The following is a 21828-nucleotide window of genomic DNA, read 5'->3' as shown; positions in this document are numbered from 1 at the left end:
TTCTGCAAGCCACTAGAGGAACAACTGTAATCTCCGGAGTATGAGCCGCGTCCAGATTGTTCTAGTCATGAAATATGGACATCTACTGTAGAGGCAGAAAATTTCGTCGGTCAATAATTTCGTCCAACTCCAAAGAAAAGGAGTTCGTCCGGTTGAAAATTTCGTCCATGGATCATAAGAGTGTATAGAAAAGCTGGACAAATCGATATTCGTCCTACATTTAATTTAGTCCCAAAGCTCCTTGGACGAAAAAGACGAAATTAAATTCCAGACGAATATTTCTGCTTGTACAGTACACTGTATCTCACTGTTCATTCGGCCATTGTAGCATAAAGCCTACCGACTTTTTTTTGCGTGAATTACAAGTTTTCTTTTTATGTGACTCTGAAAAATACGATACATGTACCAATATCATGAACAACATGTTGTCTCTCTATTGCCTCTCTCGTCTTCAAACTTTTTCTGTGTGTTTCTCCACTGTTCAGTAACCATGGAGACGATATCACCACCTGTGTATGAAGTTGTGGAACGCTGCAGATGTAAGTGATGTTCAGTATGGTAGTAGCAGGGGTTGGTTGTCCGTGCTGTGATTGGTCAGGGGTTGGCTGTATGTACTCTGATTGGTCAGGGGTTGGCTGTCTGAATTCTGATTGGCCAGGGGTTGCCTGTCCGTGCTGTGATTGGCCAAGGTTGCAGCAGATATCACAGTTCTCAGAAAGTAAGTCCTTCGCTAGGAACGCCTTGCATTCAAGTGAAAGACTGGGCATACAAATCAGAAGTGTGTTTGTGTGTGTGTGTGTGTGTGTGTGTGTGTGTGTGTGTGTGTGTGTGTGTATGTGTGTGTGTGTGTGTGTGTGTGTGTGTGTGTGTGTGTGTGTGTGTGTGCGTGTGTGTGCGTGCGTGCGTGTGTGCGTGCGTGCGTGTGTACATGTGTGTTTTTGTGTACACGTGTTTTCAGTGCTGTATGCTCGCCCAGTCATCATCGTGGGTGCGATGGCCGACCGACTGATGCATCAGCTGCTGCACGACCCACACAGCTCTTGCTTTGTCAACTGTACAGCGATGACCAGTAAGAGCACACACCCAGTGCCTATAGTTCGGTGGGCAAAGTGTACTGGGCCGCATGTCACACTGATCAGTTACTGGTGATCTGTCGGGATTTTCCGTTCCCACTGAACGTAATAACACATGACTTTATGAGTTTGAATTTCACTGCCCAGTACTTAGCCTAGAAGCAGATTTCGGTCTGTTGATTCCAGTACAAGTTCGGCCAGGGCACAGTTACTTGGAACCCGTGGCCTGACACGAGGGAAGAATGGATGCAGCGAATTGGATTTTCGGTCTTTGACCACCACGTTGGTGGTGGGTCTGATCTACTCATCTCCCACCATCTACACCTGCACATTTATCCTTGGGGGTTGAGGCGTCTCTACGGATGCGTAAAACTCGGCTTGCAGCCGAGTTTTACGCGAACTGTGATGCTTTTTTGGCCTGGGAGTGAGTGCATTGGTAGGAGTAGTATGTGTCGGGCGGGTTCTGGAGCCATTTTTTTGGACTGGAGCATGTACCTACTCCAGAACCCGCCCGACACATACTACTAATAGGGTTTCAAAGACGTCTTTTCCCCCAGCAGTCTGAGTATGATCCGGTGATCACTAACAATTCGGACGCAAGATGGGGTGCAACTCAGTATATGGGCCCTGGACGGCAGAATTCCCTGCCTACAAAATGTCACCAGAGCCATGAAACCTGCAATCCAAGATACGTCTGTTGCCCTCCGTCAATAGGATTCGTGACATCAGCTTTTACCATGATTATATTGATGTCAGCATGACGTAAACGAGGAATTGCTCTATCACGTATCACTGTCTCTTTTGTATTGCTTGCCGTAAATTATGGACTGTGAAATTTACCCTCAGGAATTTAAAAAGAAAAGAAAAAATGCGACAGTAGCTACACACCTAAAGCATCACAAATACTCTCGCACTCCTTCATCATTGAAGTACAATATCGCTGTATCTTCTTCATATGCAAAAAAAAAAAGAGAAAAAAGAAATGCCGAAACCCGGGATTGAACCAGGGACCTTCAGATCTTCAGTCTGACGCTCTCCCAACTGAGCTATTTCGGCTGCTGAAGTGTTGTGGGTATGGAGAGGCCTTGACTGAACCACTGAAAGTGCACAGCAAGTAAAATCTACAGTTCGAACCTGTTTATTCATTTTTAATTATTTTTACTGAAAAGACACAACCTACTTGTAAGAAGAGAGAAGAGAAGTAGCAGGATAACACAACAATGGGGAGAGTAGGGGCGACAAGAAAGAACCTGTGCTGTTCAGCCAGGCACGTGCACATCCAGGGCTTTGGCCGAGTGGCTGTGGGCTTGCCTGCGAATCACAAGGTCCCGAGTTCGAGACCCGCGCTGGCAGCAGGTAGCGTGTACTGTGTTAACCAATGCGTTGATGCATACGTCAACCACTTTACGTGCAATGAACTGCGCCCGCACCCACATGTATCTCCTACTCCCCATTATTCGTCTTTTCTCGTTTTTTGGCTCGGTTTTTGGCCACTGTCCACATGCCACATACGGTTTCTACTCCAACGCAGCAATGCCTCTGCGACCAGAAAACCCTAACGTTAATTAATTAAAGGGGCATCGGAAGGTATTATAGCGTGGTACAGTCAGCCATCTAATGTACAATTTACTCGCGGGGCTGAGCCGAAATTTTGGAAATTTAGATCCCAGATCAGTGTATTTTATTGATTCACGGGGTACCTGGGGCAAAAATTGGTACGGTCAATACCGTAGTGACCATACCGTGTCTAACGCCCCTGCAAAATATATCGAAAGCAACACTGTGCATGGGTACATTGGAACGTTATGCGTCAGGCGAAATAGCACGTCATAGTACATTCGAGATCAGCGGGAAGAAGATGACGACATCCAATAATTTAGTATCTGTGCACACGAATCTGCTGTGTGTGTTACTCTGGGTGTCAGCTATGGCATCATCGCCTGTGGTTCCATGCCTAGCATGTACGTCTGAACCATCCTGCAAAGTTTGAATGACGTAGGTTGAGCGATCGCTCCGCGAAACATACCTTTTGAAATTCTCTTCATAGTATATCTTCCACCATTGAAATTTCGAATTTCTTCAAATTTTGTGCTGAGAGGGGTGTCTTGCAACCTCGATATGGCTTGTTCCAGGCATGCTTTGGAGCCATCGCCTGTTGAAACAGTGGCTGGAAGCTGCCCTGCAACTGTTCCAACAGGAAATTAATCGATCCGAGAAAGCGCGAGTCCGCGAATCTTGGTTGAATATTGAGTATTTCAAGCCTTTTCACGACGAAGATGTATTTCTTTTTGGAGATGGACGTCGCGGCAAAGGACATGGTGTCCGACTTCTGGCGTCTGGTGAAGCCAGGGATCATTTGTCCAGTCAGGTCGGCAGCCTAACCGTCGGTAAGCTTGTGTTTGGATCCCGTTCTGCTCGATGTGGTAGATCACAAACAATTTGATATCGCACAAATTGATCTCAGCATCGTGCGTACGGTATTTTATATTCAGAAAATCCCAAAGTGTCTCTGTGTGGCCGTCCTATGCCACGAGAAACTCCAATCAGGCTCCTATGTCCTCTGCCTTCCTGATTGAATGTCCACTTCGTTTGAACAACGAACACAACAATCGAGGACGGCTTTGCAATGAAAAATACAGCTATACTGGAGCTGAAAAAAAGAAGAAAAAAACGTGCTCAGGATGAGACTCGAGTACACGCATACTCTCCCAGCAGGTGAAACGCAAAATTTTGTGAAAAATACGTGTCGCCGACTGACCAGTAATTTCGCCTGACGGGGATATTCTGTGTGAACATAATTCTTTAAAAACTAGTTGAGAGGGTGGAAGAGGATTTTGCAGACATTGAGCCTCGACAAAGTAGTTTTTCTTCCTTTAACATTCGTGTTCATATGTCCTTTGGAACGTTTTGTCCCCCGCAGGTCAAGAAGCGGCGTTGAATCAACTTCGCCGAGGCAGCAGCCGAATGGAGTTCACCGATGCTGACGGACAGACGCGTATCGTAGCAATTCAGAGCATACACGACCTTTCCAAGAAGGTCAGTGCCTGTGTGTCTTTGTTTGCTACTCATTAGTTTGATTCACTGTATTTTTGAATCTTAGTTCATTTTTGGAATTTTTTGGCAAAATCCAACACGGACACTTGCTCATAACCTCCCCCCCCCCCTCTCTCTCTCACTCCCTCACTCTCTCTCTCTCTCTCTCTCGACTGTTTTGGGGGGGGGGAGGGGGTGGGGTGGGAGGGGTTATATATGTAGATTAACTCAACAATGGTACTATGAGTTAATTGAGATTGTGTTGTATCTCTTCTCCCATTCTGGTTTCGTGTTCTCAGCAAAAACACAGCGTATTTGCCAATGTCAGTACCAACGTAGTCAGCATCCTGCAGAGTCACTGTCTGCATCCCATAGTCGTGCGCATCGTTGTCAACAACATCAGTCACATGTGGTAAGAGTGCTTGTCTTCAACATATAGCATACATGTATGGGGGGGGGGAGGGGGGGGGGGAGGGGGGAGGGGGGGGGGGAGGGGGGGATAGCACCTGGAAATCTGATAATGCCGATGCATATGCTTTTAGCCTTGTTCTTTTTTCTTGAGAGGGGGAGGGGGGATGGGGTGGGGGGAGAGGTAGCATTTGAAATCTGATAATGTCGTAAACTTCATCCAAGCCGTTACATGTATGTACAGTAATTATGCTAGGCCGTATCCATGACGATGGGAATTCAGAATAGCCTGTTCCTGTTGCCAGGAACACCACAGTGCATAATCACGCAGCTGTGGCAGGTTTGTTGAGCATTTCTGGACGACCCTAGTTCCCCATCGATTCCTTTCACAATTTTGTGTTGACATGCACTGACAGAATGCTGAGTCAGCCCAAAATGTGTCTACGGTTCTCTGTAAAAAAAAAAGAAGAAGGAAGGCCGGTTATTTGTTACCTTATGCTGGTAGTAGTAGTAGCAGTGGCAAGTTTTCATTGTTCTATTTTTTTTTTTTTTTTTTTTTGCGTCCATGGAGCTATGAAGCCGAGACCTCTGGTCGGCGGAGCTTAATGGGCCCCACCACCACACTCCATCATTCACCCCAGTGTCTGGAGATATGTGGATTTTGTAGAAAAAAAAAAAAAAAAAAATAGAACAATGAAAACTTGCCACTGCTACTACTACTACCAGCATTTTTAAAAGATCCAAATATCGTATCCTCAAGACAATTTCGTACATGGAATACTTCAGCAGCCGAAATAGCTCAGTTGGGAGAGCGTCAGACTGAAGATCTGAAGGTCCCTGGTTCAATCCCGGGTTTCGGCAGTTCTTTTTCTTTTTTTTATTAATTTGGCTTCTCTTTTTTTTCTTTAGCTTTTGCCTAGGTGTGGAAGAAGGCAAGGCTGGTCAGATTCTACAGCAGGGAAATGCGTTGGCAGCACAGCACATGAGTATTACTGGTAAGTGATTTATTTTATTTTCATTTACCCTTTTTTTTGTTTGGCGCACTGGAGCTGTGTTGATAACTGTCACCGAAGCCCTTGGTCGGTTCAGCCGCTTCTGCCCCGTCCCCGCTGCGTCAACTGCCTTCGTTATGTGCCTCCCCGCTATCTCTTACTGGCGTTTGCACTATGATGGTTAGTGGTTATGTTGTGAAAAAAAGACGAGAAAGACTTCGTAGTGTCATGATTACTGTCGTGGATATTGAAATCCGATGGGATGACCGGGGCCGGTACCCTTATTGCTTTTAGGGCGTGCACGCACTGCAGTTCACGTACACATTTAAAAAATAACTCCTTGTTGCCATCTTCAATAGGTCCGTCAAATAGTAGTAATATTTTTTTTAGGTATTAGGTTTTTCTGCAAGCGTCGTGTGGTCTCGTCGGGTCAAATGAAAAACCTAGTACACACTGTAACCATGGACCAGCAATGCCTGCGGCTGCAAGGTCAATACCCCGTGACCGCTTGACTTCTCAACGGATGTCAATGTCGGCGACAGGACATCAGACCTAGAGCGTGCAGCTTGTGACCTCTTCTGCATGGGTATCTGTCACGGCGAAATTCCGGGATTACATCATATCAGACTCAGGGGCGTTAGAAGGTATTTCAGGGTGGTACGGTCAGCCACCTGAAGTACATTTTGCTTGTGGGGTTGGGTTGGGGTGGCTCCTTCGGAAAGTTTCGAAATCTAGAGCCCAAATCAAAGCATTATTTTTATTGATTCACGGGGCACCAGAGGCAAAGAGTGGTACGGTCATTACCATAGTGACGGTATCGTGTGCGACACCCCTGAATCTGGTGCAGATCTGAGGTGGGAAGTGGCGTAGTGCGTACAACTGAGCTGCAGTTGTGCAGAAAGAGACCTGCGGCTTGAATCAAGCTTGTATGCACTACATCATTGAAGTGATGTAGTGCTTTCACTGAATTTTGCCGTGACAGCAACCCATCAGAGCTGCACACTCTGGGTCTCATGAACTCTTTTTTGTGTGTCCCGTATTTCCCTAAATACAAGGCGCATAGTTTGCCACTAGACTTCAAGGGCATAGAAAGGAGTGCGACTTACAATACAATGGAGTCTGGTACCCTACTTATGTGAACGTATTGACGCAAAATTGGCTGAAACATGAAAATGGGGGTGCGACTTACAATCAAGTGCGACTGAAAATCGGGGAAATACCGTGTGTAATTGCGCAGCCATGGTGAATTACTTGGGTTATTGTGTGTGGGTGTGCGTGGGTGGTTTGGTCCATGTGTGTATGCCACAGATACCTTGGTCTTTGATCGCCAGAGTGATTTCAAACCACTGATCAGTGAATTGAAAGAGCTTGTGACACGTCGACAAAACGAAGCCCTGTGGATTGCTCAAGATGAGCAGCTTCATACACAACCGCTAGGTCACGACGATGTCAGTGATTGGCTGCAGAGTGATGCGCTCACCAATGGAACTGGAAGCCGTGAATCGTCGCCTCCATGAAGCCTCCCCGAAGTACGAATGTGTGTGTGTTTGTGTGTGTGTGTGTGTGTGTGTGTGTGTGTGAGTGAGTGAGCGTGTGTGCGCGTGCGCCTGCAAGTGTGCGTGTGTATGTATGCGTGTGTCGTTGTACGTGAGTGTGTATTCCGGCAAAGTGAGCACTGAATACATTATTTGTCCATTGTCAGCCAATTCCTACATCAGCACATGCACCAGATCTGACTCTGATTGAGTGCCCAGTTTTGATCAGCGAAGACCAGTTCGAGACCTATCATGAGTCGGTCCACTGGATGGGTCTACATTCTTTCACCAGTAAACTAAACCTACCTACTGCATTGCCAAATTAGTGCCCACCCCCCCCCCCCCCCGGCTTCAAAATGAATTGTGATGCCTGATGGAAAAACGAAATTGCTCATAGTTTCTTTCGCAAGTAAGTAAAAAATCAGTTGACACCATTTACCGATTCTTCTTCCGTTCTCAATTCTCAAGCTGAAGAATATTTTGATTATCACATCCCTAGCAATTTACCGTGGGTCTTTCACACGCATCTGAATCCATGCGATTACTTCAGCAACTCCAGCTGCTTTTCTCCACTTCCTGGTGTTACAGAAACCGTGTATAAGCAGAATATAATTTCCATGATAACCTGCTATGCAAACGTATACCATTAATTTTCTAAGAGCCTGCATGGTTTCTTGTGACGGACTTGCATATCGTGAAAATATCTAATTGTTGAGATTTATTCCGGTACCTCACCAAACATATTTTCGCCATTTCCAGTTCCATTTGAAGCTTTCCATGCACTTCTTCTAGTCTGGCTATGTTGACCCGCGAGCTCTATAAATAACTAAGTGCGCATTTTGCAGAAGCAATGATGACCTTTCCTACCCTCAGCTCACTGGCATAGTATGCTTTGGTGTCCACTGAGTTTGACGGCCGGCGCGGTGCATGCAACGTGGGTGAGTTCTGTGAAGGAGATTTGCTTGTTTCTATTTCACTTCTTCTACTTGAAGAGTAATGGTATGAAAGGCCTCGTCGGCATTACAGCACTACTCAATGAAATCCAGTCGAGTCACTCAAGTACGCGTACTCTTGAATCGTTCCGCAGCCCAATATTAGCAGGTCCAGGGCTGCTCAACACCCGGCTCGTACACGACTGGATTTCATTGAGGAGTGCTGTACATTGTACATCGCTTCTGTACTGCGTACGTTAGTTTGCTGTCCTCCAACCGAAAACCAAAATTAATATGTTTACTCCACCAGACACGCAGGCATTTCTGCCTTCTCGTCTAACCACACGGCTAGATTCTCAATAAAAAAAAATGATGAATTCAGACAGGGGAGCCAATTTCTATGGCACGATACTGTAAAACGCCTATATTTAGCGCCGGTGATGTTTAGCGATTATAGCGAAAGGAGTGTTCTCGCCAAAGTTTTGCCGTGCCAATCGATATGATTCCATACCATTTTGCAATTTCGGCGCCCTAACGTTGAGCGCCAACCAGGTGAGCGCGACCGTTTCAGCGCCGTGGACGTAAGCGCCGAGTTTTACAGCGCGAAATATTTCAGCGCCGCATACTTCAGCGCCAGTAGATAAGCGCAAAATATGTCAGCGCCAAATATTTCGGTGCCGAATATGTCAGCGTGACCTCTCTCAGCGCCACAGATCTCAGCGCCATGTATGTCAGCGCCAATTTATTGATAATACAAACTAGTACTATGCACGTCATGGGCATCGCCTAGCACCTGACTTCGCACTGTACTTTATCTCGCTGTGCATGTCGCGCTGTACTTAACGGCGCTGATAGTCATGGCGCTGTGAAATCAGGCGCTGAAGTGCTGGCGCTGAAATGCATCGGTTTGCGCTGAAACAGTGTCGCTGAAGTGGCAAGTCAACATCGAAATTTTGCATGTACAGCACAGCACTGTTCGTCTTCTTTCTTGATCTCTGGAACTCGGACCGCTCTGATTATTCATGGCGGATCAATCCCGATTCAGAAAACGCTAAACATTACAGTAGTACTGAATGGCAAGTGCCTTGGTAAACACATTGTGCAGTGGTGAACAACGTGGCAACAAGGTGACAGCGATTACGTGAGCTGAAGAACTCCGTGCTGCACACACCACACTGACAGACACACTCCGCTTTCACCTCACCCCCGGCCCACAACCACAGCCAAGACAATTACCGGTACATTTGAAATAATACTGAGAATTGGCACACGGTGTAGTGCCTGCGGGAGGCAAACTGTCATTGGAGTTCGCTACAATATTCACACAATGGTTAAAAAAGAATGCTAGATATCAAGGCTTCCAGTTTCCACTGTGAAAGAAGCAGGAAAGTGGTTGCTGGCGAATGACATTGGGAGCGTTGCTTCATGCGTAGATCAAGTTTTCGTCATCTCAAAGTCTCGTAGCGAATGAGACGACGGGAGGTCTGTGAGTGTGAAGAAGGCTCAAACGGTTGGTGTGAAGTATATATTATAAGATCAGCCATGGTTGACGATGCCATCACAATTTCGGAATAGTCGCAGAGTAGAATCTCAAAGCGTGGATTAAATCATAAAGTTACGACTTGATTGCTAAGTTAGTACTCCGTGTCCATGGTGGTGTTATGTACGTGATAAGTAGCCTGGATAAGTCGTGAATGAGGGTGTGCTGTGTTGGACTGGCGGTATGCTGCAGGTGCGTAACCCAAATGGGGCACGGGGGACACGTGCACCCCCTAACAATTTCCACCTAGGTTCAGCATGCACATAATGACCATGAATGGATACGCCCCGGTGTTGCATCCGTAAAATTTCATCGAAATCATTCGCCTGCCGCACCTGGTCAGCACTCTGTGCGTATGAGGTAGGCGCGCAGTTTCCGTCTCAGCCGCACGACCAGGCTGTCAGCGTCCAGGTGCAGCCGCGACTTCATCGTGTTCCAGCGACCGGTGATGATGTACTGCGTGCCCGCTGTCAACTCGCCGAAGCAGCGGCAGCGAGCGATCTCCTCCGGCACGACCACGCGGAACGTGTCAGCGGAGAACGACGAGAAGCCGATGTATGAGCTGTTGCGGCTCTTGCTGTAGCTCTGTGCGTAGCGTGTGGCAAAGTGCATCACCGTGCCACATCGACCCTCTCGCCGTGAGCGCCGCACCACCAGCTGTGCTGTCACCACTGGACAGGAGGTTGGAAAAAGCACAGAGCAGACCACACGTCAAATCTGATCGAAATGCAACATCGCTACCAAGCAAGGAAGAAGTTGTATACATATTATATCGATGGGAGCATTGAGGGATATAGTTTCAGCATTCACACATACACACACATTGCAGGATTCCCACATACACACACACATTGCAGGATTCCCACATACACACACATGACAGGATTCATACATACACACATATGGCAAGATTCACGCATGCACACACATTGCACTTTTTCTCTCACCTGCGGAGGAATTGCATATCCGACCGAGGCGCTCTCCGTTGCGCTTCCTGGGCATGCGACACACCCTCTTGCAGACCCTTTCCTGAGGGCAGTCACTGGGTGCAGTGAAGCCACAGTAGCGGCGTGCTAGAAGGCAAGCCGGATCTGTAGGGTCAGAACAACGAACACCGCATTGGACACATATCCAGACATACACATGCACATGCGCGCATACACACATATTATACGCATATGCATGGACACACACACACACACACACACACACACACACACACACACGAGTGACAGCAGAGGGAACAATGATCAGAACTTTGACACATTGCTTTAAGAAATCCAAAAGAGATCGGGGAGTTTCCCCCAAGCAAACCTACTAGGTAGGCTGCATGAAATCTTCACATGCCGGTAAAGTGCACGTGAAAAGAGGATGCAATTTTTGTGATGATGATGATGATGATGTTGATGATGCTAGCAATTGTGCACTCTCGGATATGTCCCGTCTTGAAGCAAAGAATAGAGACATTCTGCAAACAGTAGACACAGGGGCTACCTTGTTTTTCTTTTTTCTTTTTCTTCACCAGAGCTCACCTACGGAAAGCCATGGCTGGTTAAAATCGCCCGCATCACATGTTTATTGGCACTATGTCATCTTGAGTGTGGAATAATAATAAAGGCGGAGAAACAAAACGAAATCAAAAACAAAAGTACAACATTGGGTGTGTAGGCGTTGCATGAGCTGTGCTGGTGGAGTGTGCTTACCGGAGCTGTTACGGCGTGATGGCGTGTCCTGTGATACGGAGTCCAGAGAGCTGTCGTCGTAGCTGTTGGAGGAGATGTTTGGTGTCACCGTGTGTCTGCGGGCGTATTCTGTGAACGGACCGGGGATGAAGGACAACAAAAACACTTCACATCAGAGTGCGAACCTCTGCTGGTGGTTCGACTAAACGAAAAGGCTTTTGGTAACCCATTGCTAGCCTATAGGGAATGTTCCAGGAACCAGTCCTTGTCTGCTGATGCCACACGTCCTTCTCAAAAAATTCAAATTATATTTAATCCACCTCCTTCAGTCGTACCAACCTCTTCTTCACCTTCTTCAGTCGTCCCAACCTCTTCTTCACCTACTTCAAACTAGTGAAACTACAATGTGTAATTTTCAAATAATTAGTGAGAGCTCTGTATGTCTCCATTTATAGTAAAGAGTGTAGCCAAGTGACAAAGTACAGTGGCAATGAATGCAAGGCCGTTGAGGATGCTGACCAAATGTTTCTTGCACACACACACACACGCACGCATGCAAGCGCCCCCACCCCCCCCCCCCTCACACACACACACACACACACACACAAACACACACATACACATTGGACACCCATCGCTACTGCGATGATAGCGTGCACATACACACACACACACACACACACACACACACACACACACACACACACACACACACGCACACACACACACATGCACACACACATGCACACACACAAACTCACCTTCAGTACAATTGCGCAGAAAGAATAGCGATGTGGTCAGCATCTGACCAACGTCAAACCGAACCTCCAGTATGCTAATCCCAACAGTATCCGGAATGCAGTCAAATTCAGCGTGAAACGCTGCGTACAACAAACAATACCATGAACGGGTTAGTTGGTCGGACTAGGAAGCAAACCGCAGATTGCATTCAGTGCACTGACTAGTATAAGAGAGTTCTTCATCCATTTTTTCCTAAGTCACAGCCGCGCTGTTGAATTTTCCCTGCCGACCTTTGTGTCTGAATTGCTTTTAGCCTCCTTTGGCTCAGCTCATTTTGTTTATTTATTTATTTCCATTCGCAGAGTCACACAAGCAGCAAGCCCTATTACATGGGTGCGAATGTGTAAAGTGCGTGCATATAAACATCATACACGCAGGGTTATACAAGTAAGAGAAGACGAGAAGATGCAGTTCAGAATTTAGGGTTGGGAGACACCCCTCGGTTCTCTCTATGACTTACGGAGATCTGTCTGATATGGGGCAAAATGTAGTATTGCATTTTTAAAATATCCGCTACATTGACAATGAACACTATCATAAGTACTATGGGGGATATCGGCGAAAGAGACTTCATGTTCGTCTGCTTACATTGACGGCTCTCCGGTAAGAGCAGTCCAGACGAGGGTATAGAGATGTGGCGCTGCGGACTGGCATTCTCCAGACTGGACTGCACTGCATTGCGATACCTTGCAGAGATCTGGTAATGCAACTGTACGTGTACCACACAACCAGAAATCATTCTCTTCAGGCAAAAGAACACACGTCGCATTCCCTGCAAAAGCTAACGGCATAAGCTCACACTGCTGGTGAAAACGACTCTGTGTGTAACCACGAGCTGCTACATGTATATACATTCCCACGCTATTCATTATAATTGTGTGACAGTATTCTAGCTATATATATAATTATACGAGTACTTGGTTGTTTTAGTGATTCTTACAATGTGACGATGTTCCACTGATTACAGTCACGAGAAAACGTTCTGGACATTCATTTTTTCATTTTAATAATTGTTGTATACATGGTTATGTAGGTTCTAATTTAAAATGAGTCATCGCATCACACGATTCTTGAAAAGGCGATGGGCATATAATTTAAGAATGTACAAGGCTCTGATGTTACAGTGGGTCCTTTTTGCAGGCCTGTTTTGATTTCCACTATAAATAAAGTATACAACAAACATGTTCACGTACCGAATACTTTCCGCTATTCTCCCATGTAAATGCCAGTGAGCTCTTGGACGGCGGTAGCTTCACGTGCGGAGTGGACAGGATGGATGTCAGCCAGCGATTCTCAAAGCCGTTCTCGAAAATGCTCAGCTCGTTTGATATCTGACCTGCAAGTACGTACATGTACAAGTAATCGCAAACAATGAGCCAAGTGCCAACAATTAATTTTCCGCGAAAAATAAGCAAGAAATCAACAGAAAGGGGTGAGTGAAATAATTTTTGTTAGTGTCATGTGACTAGCAGTAGTCTACAGGATTGTGGCGTTTCAACATCTTTGTGGTATGTATTCTGGTCTATGAACTGAATGCAGTCTAACAGCTGTTCACCCATAAACATGTACATATCCTTGCTGTAGACATGATGAAAATCCATGTCGCCCATTCGAAAACCTAACTATTTACTTAGTAGACTAAAGTAAAGGTAACTGTTATGGGTGTCTAAAATGTACAATGCACGTCGTTCGCCTTGTATCAGTCCATTGTACATGTAACTATAAAAATGGAAATTGCAATATTCGTGCGCAAGCACAAGTACATGTACATTGCATTACCCAATTTCCGAAACCTCAGTTTGTTTTCAAATAAAGGCAAACTTCTCAATTAGTACATTGTAATGTAATCATTGCACATGTATTACATCTTCGACTCGACTTTGCGAACATGATACAATAGTCATGTAGTGTTCTAGGTCGGTTGACCAGGGAAAGCCTGACAAACGGAAAGGTGCTGCAGTCGCCACCCGCCAATTGTCAGAATTCTGGATGCAGAATGCTGCGAGCAGTGCACGACAGATTGAATGGCCGAACGGAACAGTTCGACCACACACACACAGTCCCCGGCCGCGGAGGACAACACGGAAAGCGTGCTCCGCGTTGATATCAGGAGCCTGGAATTATCGGACCATTCTGACTCGCACTCCCGCAGAGTTTGCCCTGTCACCAGTGCAATGGTGAAGGGAACAAGGCACCAGCGAGCCCCCCAAACACCAACCTGGCTTCTCGCGAGTACTAGTAGATGGTCAATAGGTACACCTTCAGGCACATACATCAATGATCTGCACCAGTCATGCAGTTCGATGAAACTCGTTGACTCGGGCATTACCCCACAGGTAGATGAACACAAACAGCAGACGGATGTTCAGGAGAACAAGAAGGTCTGGCGACTCGGATCTAGGCGAGGCGAGACATCGCCAGACGGGCGCTGCGCTGGTTCTTCGACATTCCAGTAACTTAGTTGGTAGTGTGAGGAAAGGGATAAGCGGCCACACACACACACACACCCACACCCATCATGGTCCACTGACAGTTACGAAGACTCTTCGCCACAGTGGAGTGTGTGTTGGCGTGATCTGGCATACAGCAAACTCCCAACGATTACAACTCGGGCCTTCTGGGCGACACGTGTCTGAGGACCCCAACGTTGCGCAGCGGCGCATAGAACAAACAAATTGCCATGCTAGCTTATTGGCACTGCAAGGGCTAAGGACTTTGAGCCTCTTCGAGATTTACACTGTAATGAAGTGGACAAGAGCTTGAAGAGGCGTTGTGCAGGGCTACGGGTGGTGTGCCCGTGTACTGTTGAAACGACAACATAATGTCATAAAGCACGAACAGAGACCGAGCTCAGCGACAGCGATCATCATGATCATACCGTAAGTTAGACGAGGGTCTGACCTACTAGTTATAGATGTACATGTCTAGCCACAACACTAGCACTCTGTTCGTGCTTAGCACATCTTCGTCGATCATCCATCAAGTAGTTAGTTAGTTCTCCAGGCCTTGAGCGTATTGGGACCAGGTACAGGCTCCACATACATGATGAAAGCCTGAATCGAATGGTAAGCATGGCACAGGTCGTGTGGATCGCTTCTCTTCACTTGCACGTACATTTACAATTTTTACCATACTGCTAGTACTTGAGGTATATTATACCGATACTCCCCGACTAATGCCATTAGTAATGGTGTCCGCATTGCTAGTGCCTAGCTGGAACTAGAGAAACATTGAGAGCTCGAGATCACTCTTGTACAGTAGTGCGTGTCACGATATCGGGTCCACGTCCACTCAGGATTTGGGAGGGTCCCACTTAGATCAATCAATTAGGGCTCCTCAAACCGGGCACAGTTCACAGCGATGTACATGTATTTGAGTGCACGAGCACTCGATCCGTTGGCGATGGGCAGTCTTCATCACACGATAGGTATTATATTTGGCTCGCACAAGCACGGATACAACAGAGAAATGATTGTGTGGAGTGAATTTTGTAAGGCCTCCAGGCGGTCTCTTTTAATCTCAGTGGGCGGTGATGTTTATTCTGGCTGGTCGTACGTAATCAAGGAGATGAACAGATGTCCATCGCTACTACTAGGTACACGTCACACCATTTCCATTCAATTAGCTACCAACTACCAACTACATTGTGATTGTACATTGTAGGTATCCAAATGGAGGATTTCCATGAGCGCCATTATTGTCCTCTTAAGTCAGGATCTTTCGTTTGCGAGGGAGGAAGAGGGAGAGGGGAGAGAGAGAGAGAGAGAGAGAGAGAGAGAGAGAGAGAGAGAGAGAGAGAGAGAGAGAGAGAGAGAGAGAGAGAGAGAGAGAGAGAGAGAGAGAGACAGAGACAGAGACAGAGAGAGAGAGAGACAGAGAGACAGAGAGAGACAGAGAGAGAGAGAGAGAGAGAGAGAGAGAGAGAGAGAGAGAGAGAGAGAGAGAGAGAGAGAGAGAGAGAGAGAGAGAGAGAGAGAGAGAGAGAGAGAGAGAGAGAGAGAGAGAGAGAGAGAGAGAGAGGAGAGAGAGGGAGACAGACAGAGAGACAGAGACAGAGAGAGGGAGAGAGAGGGAAGGAGAGAGAGAGAGAGAGAGAGAGAGAGAGAGAGAGAGAGAGAGAGAGAGAGAGAGAGAGAGAGAGAGAGAGAGAGAGGAGAGAGAGGGAGACAGAGAGAGGAGAGAGAGGGAGACAGAGAGAGGGAGAGAGAGGGAAGGAGAGAGAGAGAGAGAGAGAGAGAGAGAGAGAGAGAGAGAGCGAGAGAGAGAGAGAGAGAGCGAGAGAGAGAGAGAGAGAGAGAGAGAGAAGAGAGAGAGAGAGAGAGAGAGAGAGAGAGAGAGAGAGAGAGCCGCTCACTACGCAGATTCAGCAGCAGTACTCTTTCATGATTGTACTTTCCAGTGCTCTTTCGAAGGCAAATCTCAAGCTTGCTTCTCTAATGCCAATAGTAATGGGGCAAGTCACACATTCCCACGTACGACACAGCAAACCTACAAAGATTTTGCATGTGTGCTCTCAACGGAATAGCCTAATTGTCAGTAACGCTGCCACCTTCTCTTAGTGGCGATGGTGCCATAGTGAGAATACATAATTCAAACCTTCAATGATGACCAAGCGCATATTTTCGGGTAAAGTCGCCACGTGACTCCCAAGTCAACAGCCAAAGGGTGTATACATGTAAGACCTGAAGAAGTTCTCAAAATGCAATCCAGACTCACGCGCTGAGTAGAGTCACGAAATAATTCCTATCTCCCGTTTTGTGACGACTTATCTGGATGGACATGTCACCTTTCCTCGCGAGCTTATCATCAGTAACTGTCGGGAAGAATTCAATAGGACACGTTCCGATGGTCTCGGAGGTTCCCCCGCGGAGAATGAGACACAGTACGTTCGTATCGATGTTACCTGTCCCGTCATGGTCGCTGCCACTCCAAGTAATATCAGTTGTGTTTATAAACAAAAGAACACTGACAGGTGCAAACCAGCGTGCAGCTTCAGCCATTTGTTATCCTTCATGCAATGCTCTGTGCGTACTGTTTTGGATTGGGAGGGGGCCGAGGGTGCGGGTTCTCCTGTCAGACATCTGTATCGTCGTGTTTTGCCTGAGCAGTGAACGTAGCATGTCCCTCACGATCGTCCGTATTTTGCGTAGTTTGAACGACAGTCATTGTTCCAAGTCACGTATGTCTGACTTAGTATGTCAAACTAATTTGGGACTGGAATGTTTAGCTGCCGACATGGATGCGTCGTCGTGCTGTACCTAATAGAGCGGACAGTGTGCAGAGGAAAACAAAGGGCGACAGCGGGGGTACACCTAACTAACTTATAAAGTACAATGACACTAGAACATGATCTGCATTGTACGTGCATTGAGGACACGCATAAATATTTCGATTCATCACAATACACTGCATGTATCTCTCCCCGTGGCAATTGTGCCTTATTCCCTACTTCAGAAGTTTAGAAGTGAGACAGCGTGGGTCCCTACATGTCTCCATCGGCTCTCACTCCGCTTCCCTATCTGGTTTCACTGTCTCCGAGAATCCACAGAGCCATTCAACCTTTTCGTAATGTCGTATGGTGAATCCTATTCATGATGAAATCTTCATCACGTTCGGGGAGCTAGTTACGAGAACTAATTACTTACATAATGGAATCCAGTCGCGACTCTCCAGCAAGAGCCGGGCGTTGCGCAGGCATACACCCGCGAAATGGTGCAAGGCGCATACTTGAGTGACCTGACTGGATTTCATTGAGCAGCACCATACATGTAGTTGGAGGATCATTTCGATATCAAAGTAATTCGTTACTTGAAGTAGTTATAAAGCCAATGGTCACGTCCAGGAGGAAGAACTGGGTACGAGCCGGAATGATCTTTCTTTCGAGCGTCTTTGCAAACCTGATCAGGTACATCAGGTACATAATGACGGTCTTTTTGTCGACAGCTTCAACGCAGTGTGGTGCTATGCTCAGCTGTGGCGTCGCTTTGTTATTCTCCCGCGCACACTCACACTGGAGACAGTAGTGTACCTGGCTAGCATCACATTGATCAGGTACGACGAGGCAATGATAAGGACGATGACACGTGTCCTTGTAGCGTGCTCTCTTCGGTGTTCGACATGGACATTGTTTATTCCAACGTAAGAATGTCATAAACTGACTACCGAACGACTGGAAATTTCCCGCACAGGACGAGTCTAGGTAGAAACGGTTTATTATAGTATTAATATCATTATTTACAAATTGAGCATACATAGTACTATGTAGCATAACATAATTCATACTATTTTCGCCTGCATACAATCATAGTGATGTAGACTTCTCACTTTACCAAGCAGAAGAGCATTACATGTATAAATATTCCTAGTATGCCCCAAAGCTGATGAACTGTCGTGCTCAAGTATCAGTTTAGAGAATTGGACTGTATCTGCGCGGGTTATTTCCGTCGCTGGCTGAGCTGAGCCGGGGCTAGGCGATCGCGCTCATCGTGCGAGCCTCGATTGCACAGAAGCTGCGGAATTTCGCGTGTCACGTGAATGCTTCATCTCTAGTGGAGGTTTGACGTTTTCGCTGACAGGCCCCCGAGAGAGCCACGAACAGGTCATGCCACGCCAAGAGTCCACGATGTACGACTCGACTACGAGCGAAACACCGTGACACCGTGTCGTGTGTCCGTCAGTTGTGCAGAGCAACGACAAATCAACAGTTATTACTGGTTGATCGGCGAACTCAGCCTGACGGTATGGAATAGGCGTAGGCCCCACACGAAATTGTCATACCCCGAAACGTGAATGAATCCTGCCGGTAAAAGTTTGAGGTGGTCCCAATAATCAACTAACTTGCCCTGATCGCAAATGCCCATTTGACATCAGAATGAAAAGTAATTAGTTGTTGTCCAACGGCAGAATTCCAAAGCTTGTGTTGTATTGTAATTCCATTTCGGAACGCTGGGCAGGCCCCAGTCATCAGTGGGTTTAGATCATTTGAACGTACTCTACGTACTCCAATCCTGCCGAGGCAGTTTGGGTAAAAACTCCTCTGCCATGCACTTCACAAAACACAAACACATCTTTACCATAGCAGAGTACAGCTGCTCAACTGGAAACATACACGAATACTTCGTGTGGACGAGCCTGTTCACTTTGCGACACGTTCCACTCGCGCAGCTAAGCTCCGATTGGACTGGCAACGCGCGTGTGTTTGTGTGCTAGCTCCGACCCCGACAGCAGCCCTGGCTGGGCCGCGTACCGTCCGTAGCCCACATAGGCCTGTGCATTTTGGTCTCGATGTCCTGCTGTGCCAGGTTAGTCCTTGAGATCAATAGGCAATTACTGGGTCGGCGTTGTTAGACCAACACCAGCAAGGTCGTTAATGTTCACAGCATGGGGTTCTTGGCATGGACTGATGAGGGATCACGCAGCCCTGTGTTTAGACGTTAGTGTGTAAGCTGCTGCTTTCTGATTGGAGAAACTCTGTCAGGATTTCACCAAACGTACATGTATGTAATTCATCACCAATTTCCCCTCCCTCCTTTCCAAATCTTGCATGGTGGCGCAGTGCCGGCTGGATGTCCCTTTGGGAAGCCATAAATGCTCTCGACCTCATTATCATGGAGCGACCTGACCTCAAAGTCAAAGAAAAGACAAACACTCTTTAATCGTACTTATCTAGCGTAGGCGAGTCCATCATCTCCGATTTCGCAGATAACACGCGACTCAGGTCGTGCATTGTACAGCTATCGTATTAGCAGTCGCGCCCTGGACATCTTGATATTCTATCTTGGCGTCCCACGACCTGACGCCAGTGCAAATCTATTTTATGTATAATGTGGTGCACAAGTCGTAGTTCCCTTCTATCCAGGGCGGTGTTTGCCAATAGAAGGCTGTTGAAAACGGACACTAGTGCTCGTGTTTCTAAAGCTATCAGTTTAGTTCTTTTAAACTCTTTGTAAAGTACAGTTCCTCTAGGATCTCAGTGTACACTGTATGTACCAAGGTGGGTGCAGACAAAATGCCAACCGGTTCGTTTGGCATGGAGAGTCGACAACATACAAGTCTATAATTATTATGAAGAACGGTGCCGCGTGGGGAGGGGGGGGGGGGATCTCGAAGTTGTGCAGGAGACAATAATCCATGCACATGGTCATGTAAGTTAGAGTCACTTGTCTATACAGCCATTCCCTAAAAATCCTTTCCTCTTAAATTGATAACTGACCAAGTCCATTCTGGGAAACGCGAATGCTTACCTCCATGAAGGGCATTTCTGACATCCGCGTCGTCCAGAAACAAGCTGAAACCACGATAAGCGGAGAGGAAGGACGATGCCCCCGCAGCAAGTTGTACCATCCACAGTAACAGTGCAGATTGACACACCATCATCGGAATACAGTTAGAAGTCATGGCTGCCGAATTCTGAAATCTGGCAACTGCAACGGGTGTTCTTTGGATAGACGTGTGTTTGGTCAGACTGGGATGATCCGTGATTGCTTGTTCTATATCACAGAGAGCCAGATGATGGGGTTTTCTTGGCACAAGCGTGAGAGGCGAGGATTGGCAAGCTGACGCGAACCACTTCAGCTGAGACTGCTCACTCTTCAAGCACTGACCGTGCCTAGTCGTCTGCACTGGTTGCAGGCGTTTCTCGTGTGAGCCGTGCACGAAACCAGACAATCGGCTTCAGAGCTGAGTACTGAGTACACGTCCGAACCAGACACGACAGGCCGGAGGAGGAACAGCGCTGCGGACGTTGCCACGAGGTAAAGATGTTCCTGACTCGGACACGAGCAATGTACTGCCTGTGGTAAGCGGATAGAAGATGATACGGACAGTTCTCTGATGTGGACTAGTGCTGATCAGAATGACGATGCTCTCCAAGGCAAACTATCAGGCACGGGGAGACAGTTGGACTACTGCACATACACTCACACACGACGCTAGTGTGTATTTCATGAGGAATACGTATGGTTAGCTGTATGAACTCTGGTCATCGACTGAACTGAATGGATCTCCCTAGTAGTAGTCGTCTGACTCGACCGTGTCGTGAGCAAGCAACAGAGTGAAGTGATGGGATGATCTTGTGATCTGTGGCATTTTATCGCAAGTTCGTTTCTCACCTCGCCTGCCCAGCGCAGCCTGGCCTGGATCAACAATAGGCTCAATATCGGGTACCAGCCTAGGAATCCTGCGGTCATGGCGATGCCAGTCAGTGCAGTAGTCAGGGCAGTTCTCCTGCTTGGATGCTACATCCTGCCCGCTACCTTAGTTCGAATGAGCTGGTACTAGGAGCTTGCAGTGAGGTGCAATCCTCTGTCGTCACCCTAGTCCTTACTGCTCGCCTCTCGCCGTTGGCTAGCTCCGTCCTGGGCGCTCACTCCGTCCGCCATGCATCCCAGGGCATGCACGCCAGCATGCTCGGGGACTCGATTGAATTAGACTTGGAACGGACAGGTGACCCATGAAAGATCACGTGAGCTAGCCAGCAGGTAAGATATTTGGCCGTTCGTTCAAGATTGGACTGTACTGGGGTCGTACTCATGGCTAACCGTAATGCTGCCGATGGTGAACCATACCATCGCGCCTGATCAGTCGCAGCGGTCCTGCGGTAGGGTAAACCTGGCGACTATTAATATTCAACGTTGAGTATAGTGAACGATCATCACGCTCATCGCTGTGCATTCTCACCTGAAACTAAAGGAAATGCAAGCAGTACACTACCTTCTACATAGCTTTGCAGACTGCGACAATGCCCCAGTCATACACAGGGCGCGAATGTGCCATCAGTGCCGATTGGGCTGCGGATAAACTGGCGATGAAAGAAACTAAATTGACGGAACGT

At 47.2% G+C, this 21828-nt stretch overlaps 2 protein-coding genes and 2 non-coding genes across 4 annotated transcripts in view; 2 read left to right on the top strand and 2 right to left on the bottom strand.

The window, feature by feature from the left end:
* LOC135825218 (uncharacterized) overlaps positions 1-7918 on the top strand; it is a 31002-nt gene extending 23084 nt beyond the window's left edge. The window contains exons 23-28 of the mRNA XM_065337957.1: positions 486-539; positions 959-1069; positions 3994-4109; positions 4406-4518; positions 5424-5509; positions 6815-7918. Of these exons, the coding sequence (XP_065194029.1) occupies positions 486-539; positions 959-1069; positions 3994-4109; positions 4406-4518; positions 5424-5509; positions 6815-7023 (689 nt within the window). The 3' untranslated portion in view covers positions 7024-7918. The remainder of the gene's footprint in view (positions 1-485; positions 540-958; positions 1070-3993; positions 4110-4405; positions 4519-5423; positions 5510-6814) is intronic.
* Positions 2057-2129, bottom strand: Trnaf-gaa (transfer RNA phenylalanine (anticodon GAA)). The gene has a single exon. It is a non-coding gene; the product is annotated as a tRNA-Phe (tRNA).
* Trnaf-gaa (transfer RNA phenylalanine (anticodon GAA)) lies at positions 5303-5375 on the top strand. The gene has a single exon. It is a non-coding gene; the product is annotated as a tRNA-Phe (tRNA).
* A 1343-nt stretch (positions 7919-9261) lies between the features above and the next one.
* LOC135824818 (uncharacterized) lies at positions 9262-21269 on the bottom strand. Its single transcript, XM_065337535.1, has 7 exons — positions 20240-21269; positions 13190-13332; positions 12585-12705; positions 11957-12076; positions 11217-11324; positions 10461-10604; positions 9262-10184 (listed from the first exon to the last, which is right to left on the bottom strand). The coding sequence occupies exons 1-7, from the start codon at positions 20391-20393 to the stop codon at positions 9853-9855; spliced, it is 1122 nt and encodes a 373-aa protein (XP_065193607.1). The 5' UTR covers positions 20394-21269; the 3' UTR covers positions 9262-9852.
* Positions 21270-21828: the final 559 nt, after the last annotated feature.

This window comes from Sycon ciliatum, chromosome 9 (genome assembly GCF_964019385.1).
Source record: "Sycon ciliatum chromosome 9, ocSycCili1.1, whole genome shotgun sequence".
NCBI classification, from domain to species: Eukaryota; Metazoa; Porifera; class Calcarea; order Leucosolenida; family Sycettidae; genus Sycon; species Sycon ciliatum.
The sequence above is the reverse complement of the archived record's forward strand: the minus strand, read 5'-3'. Positions and strand labels throughout refer to the sequence as shown.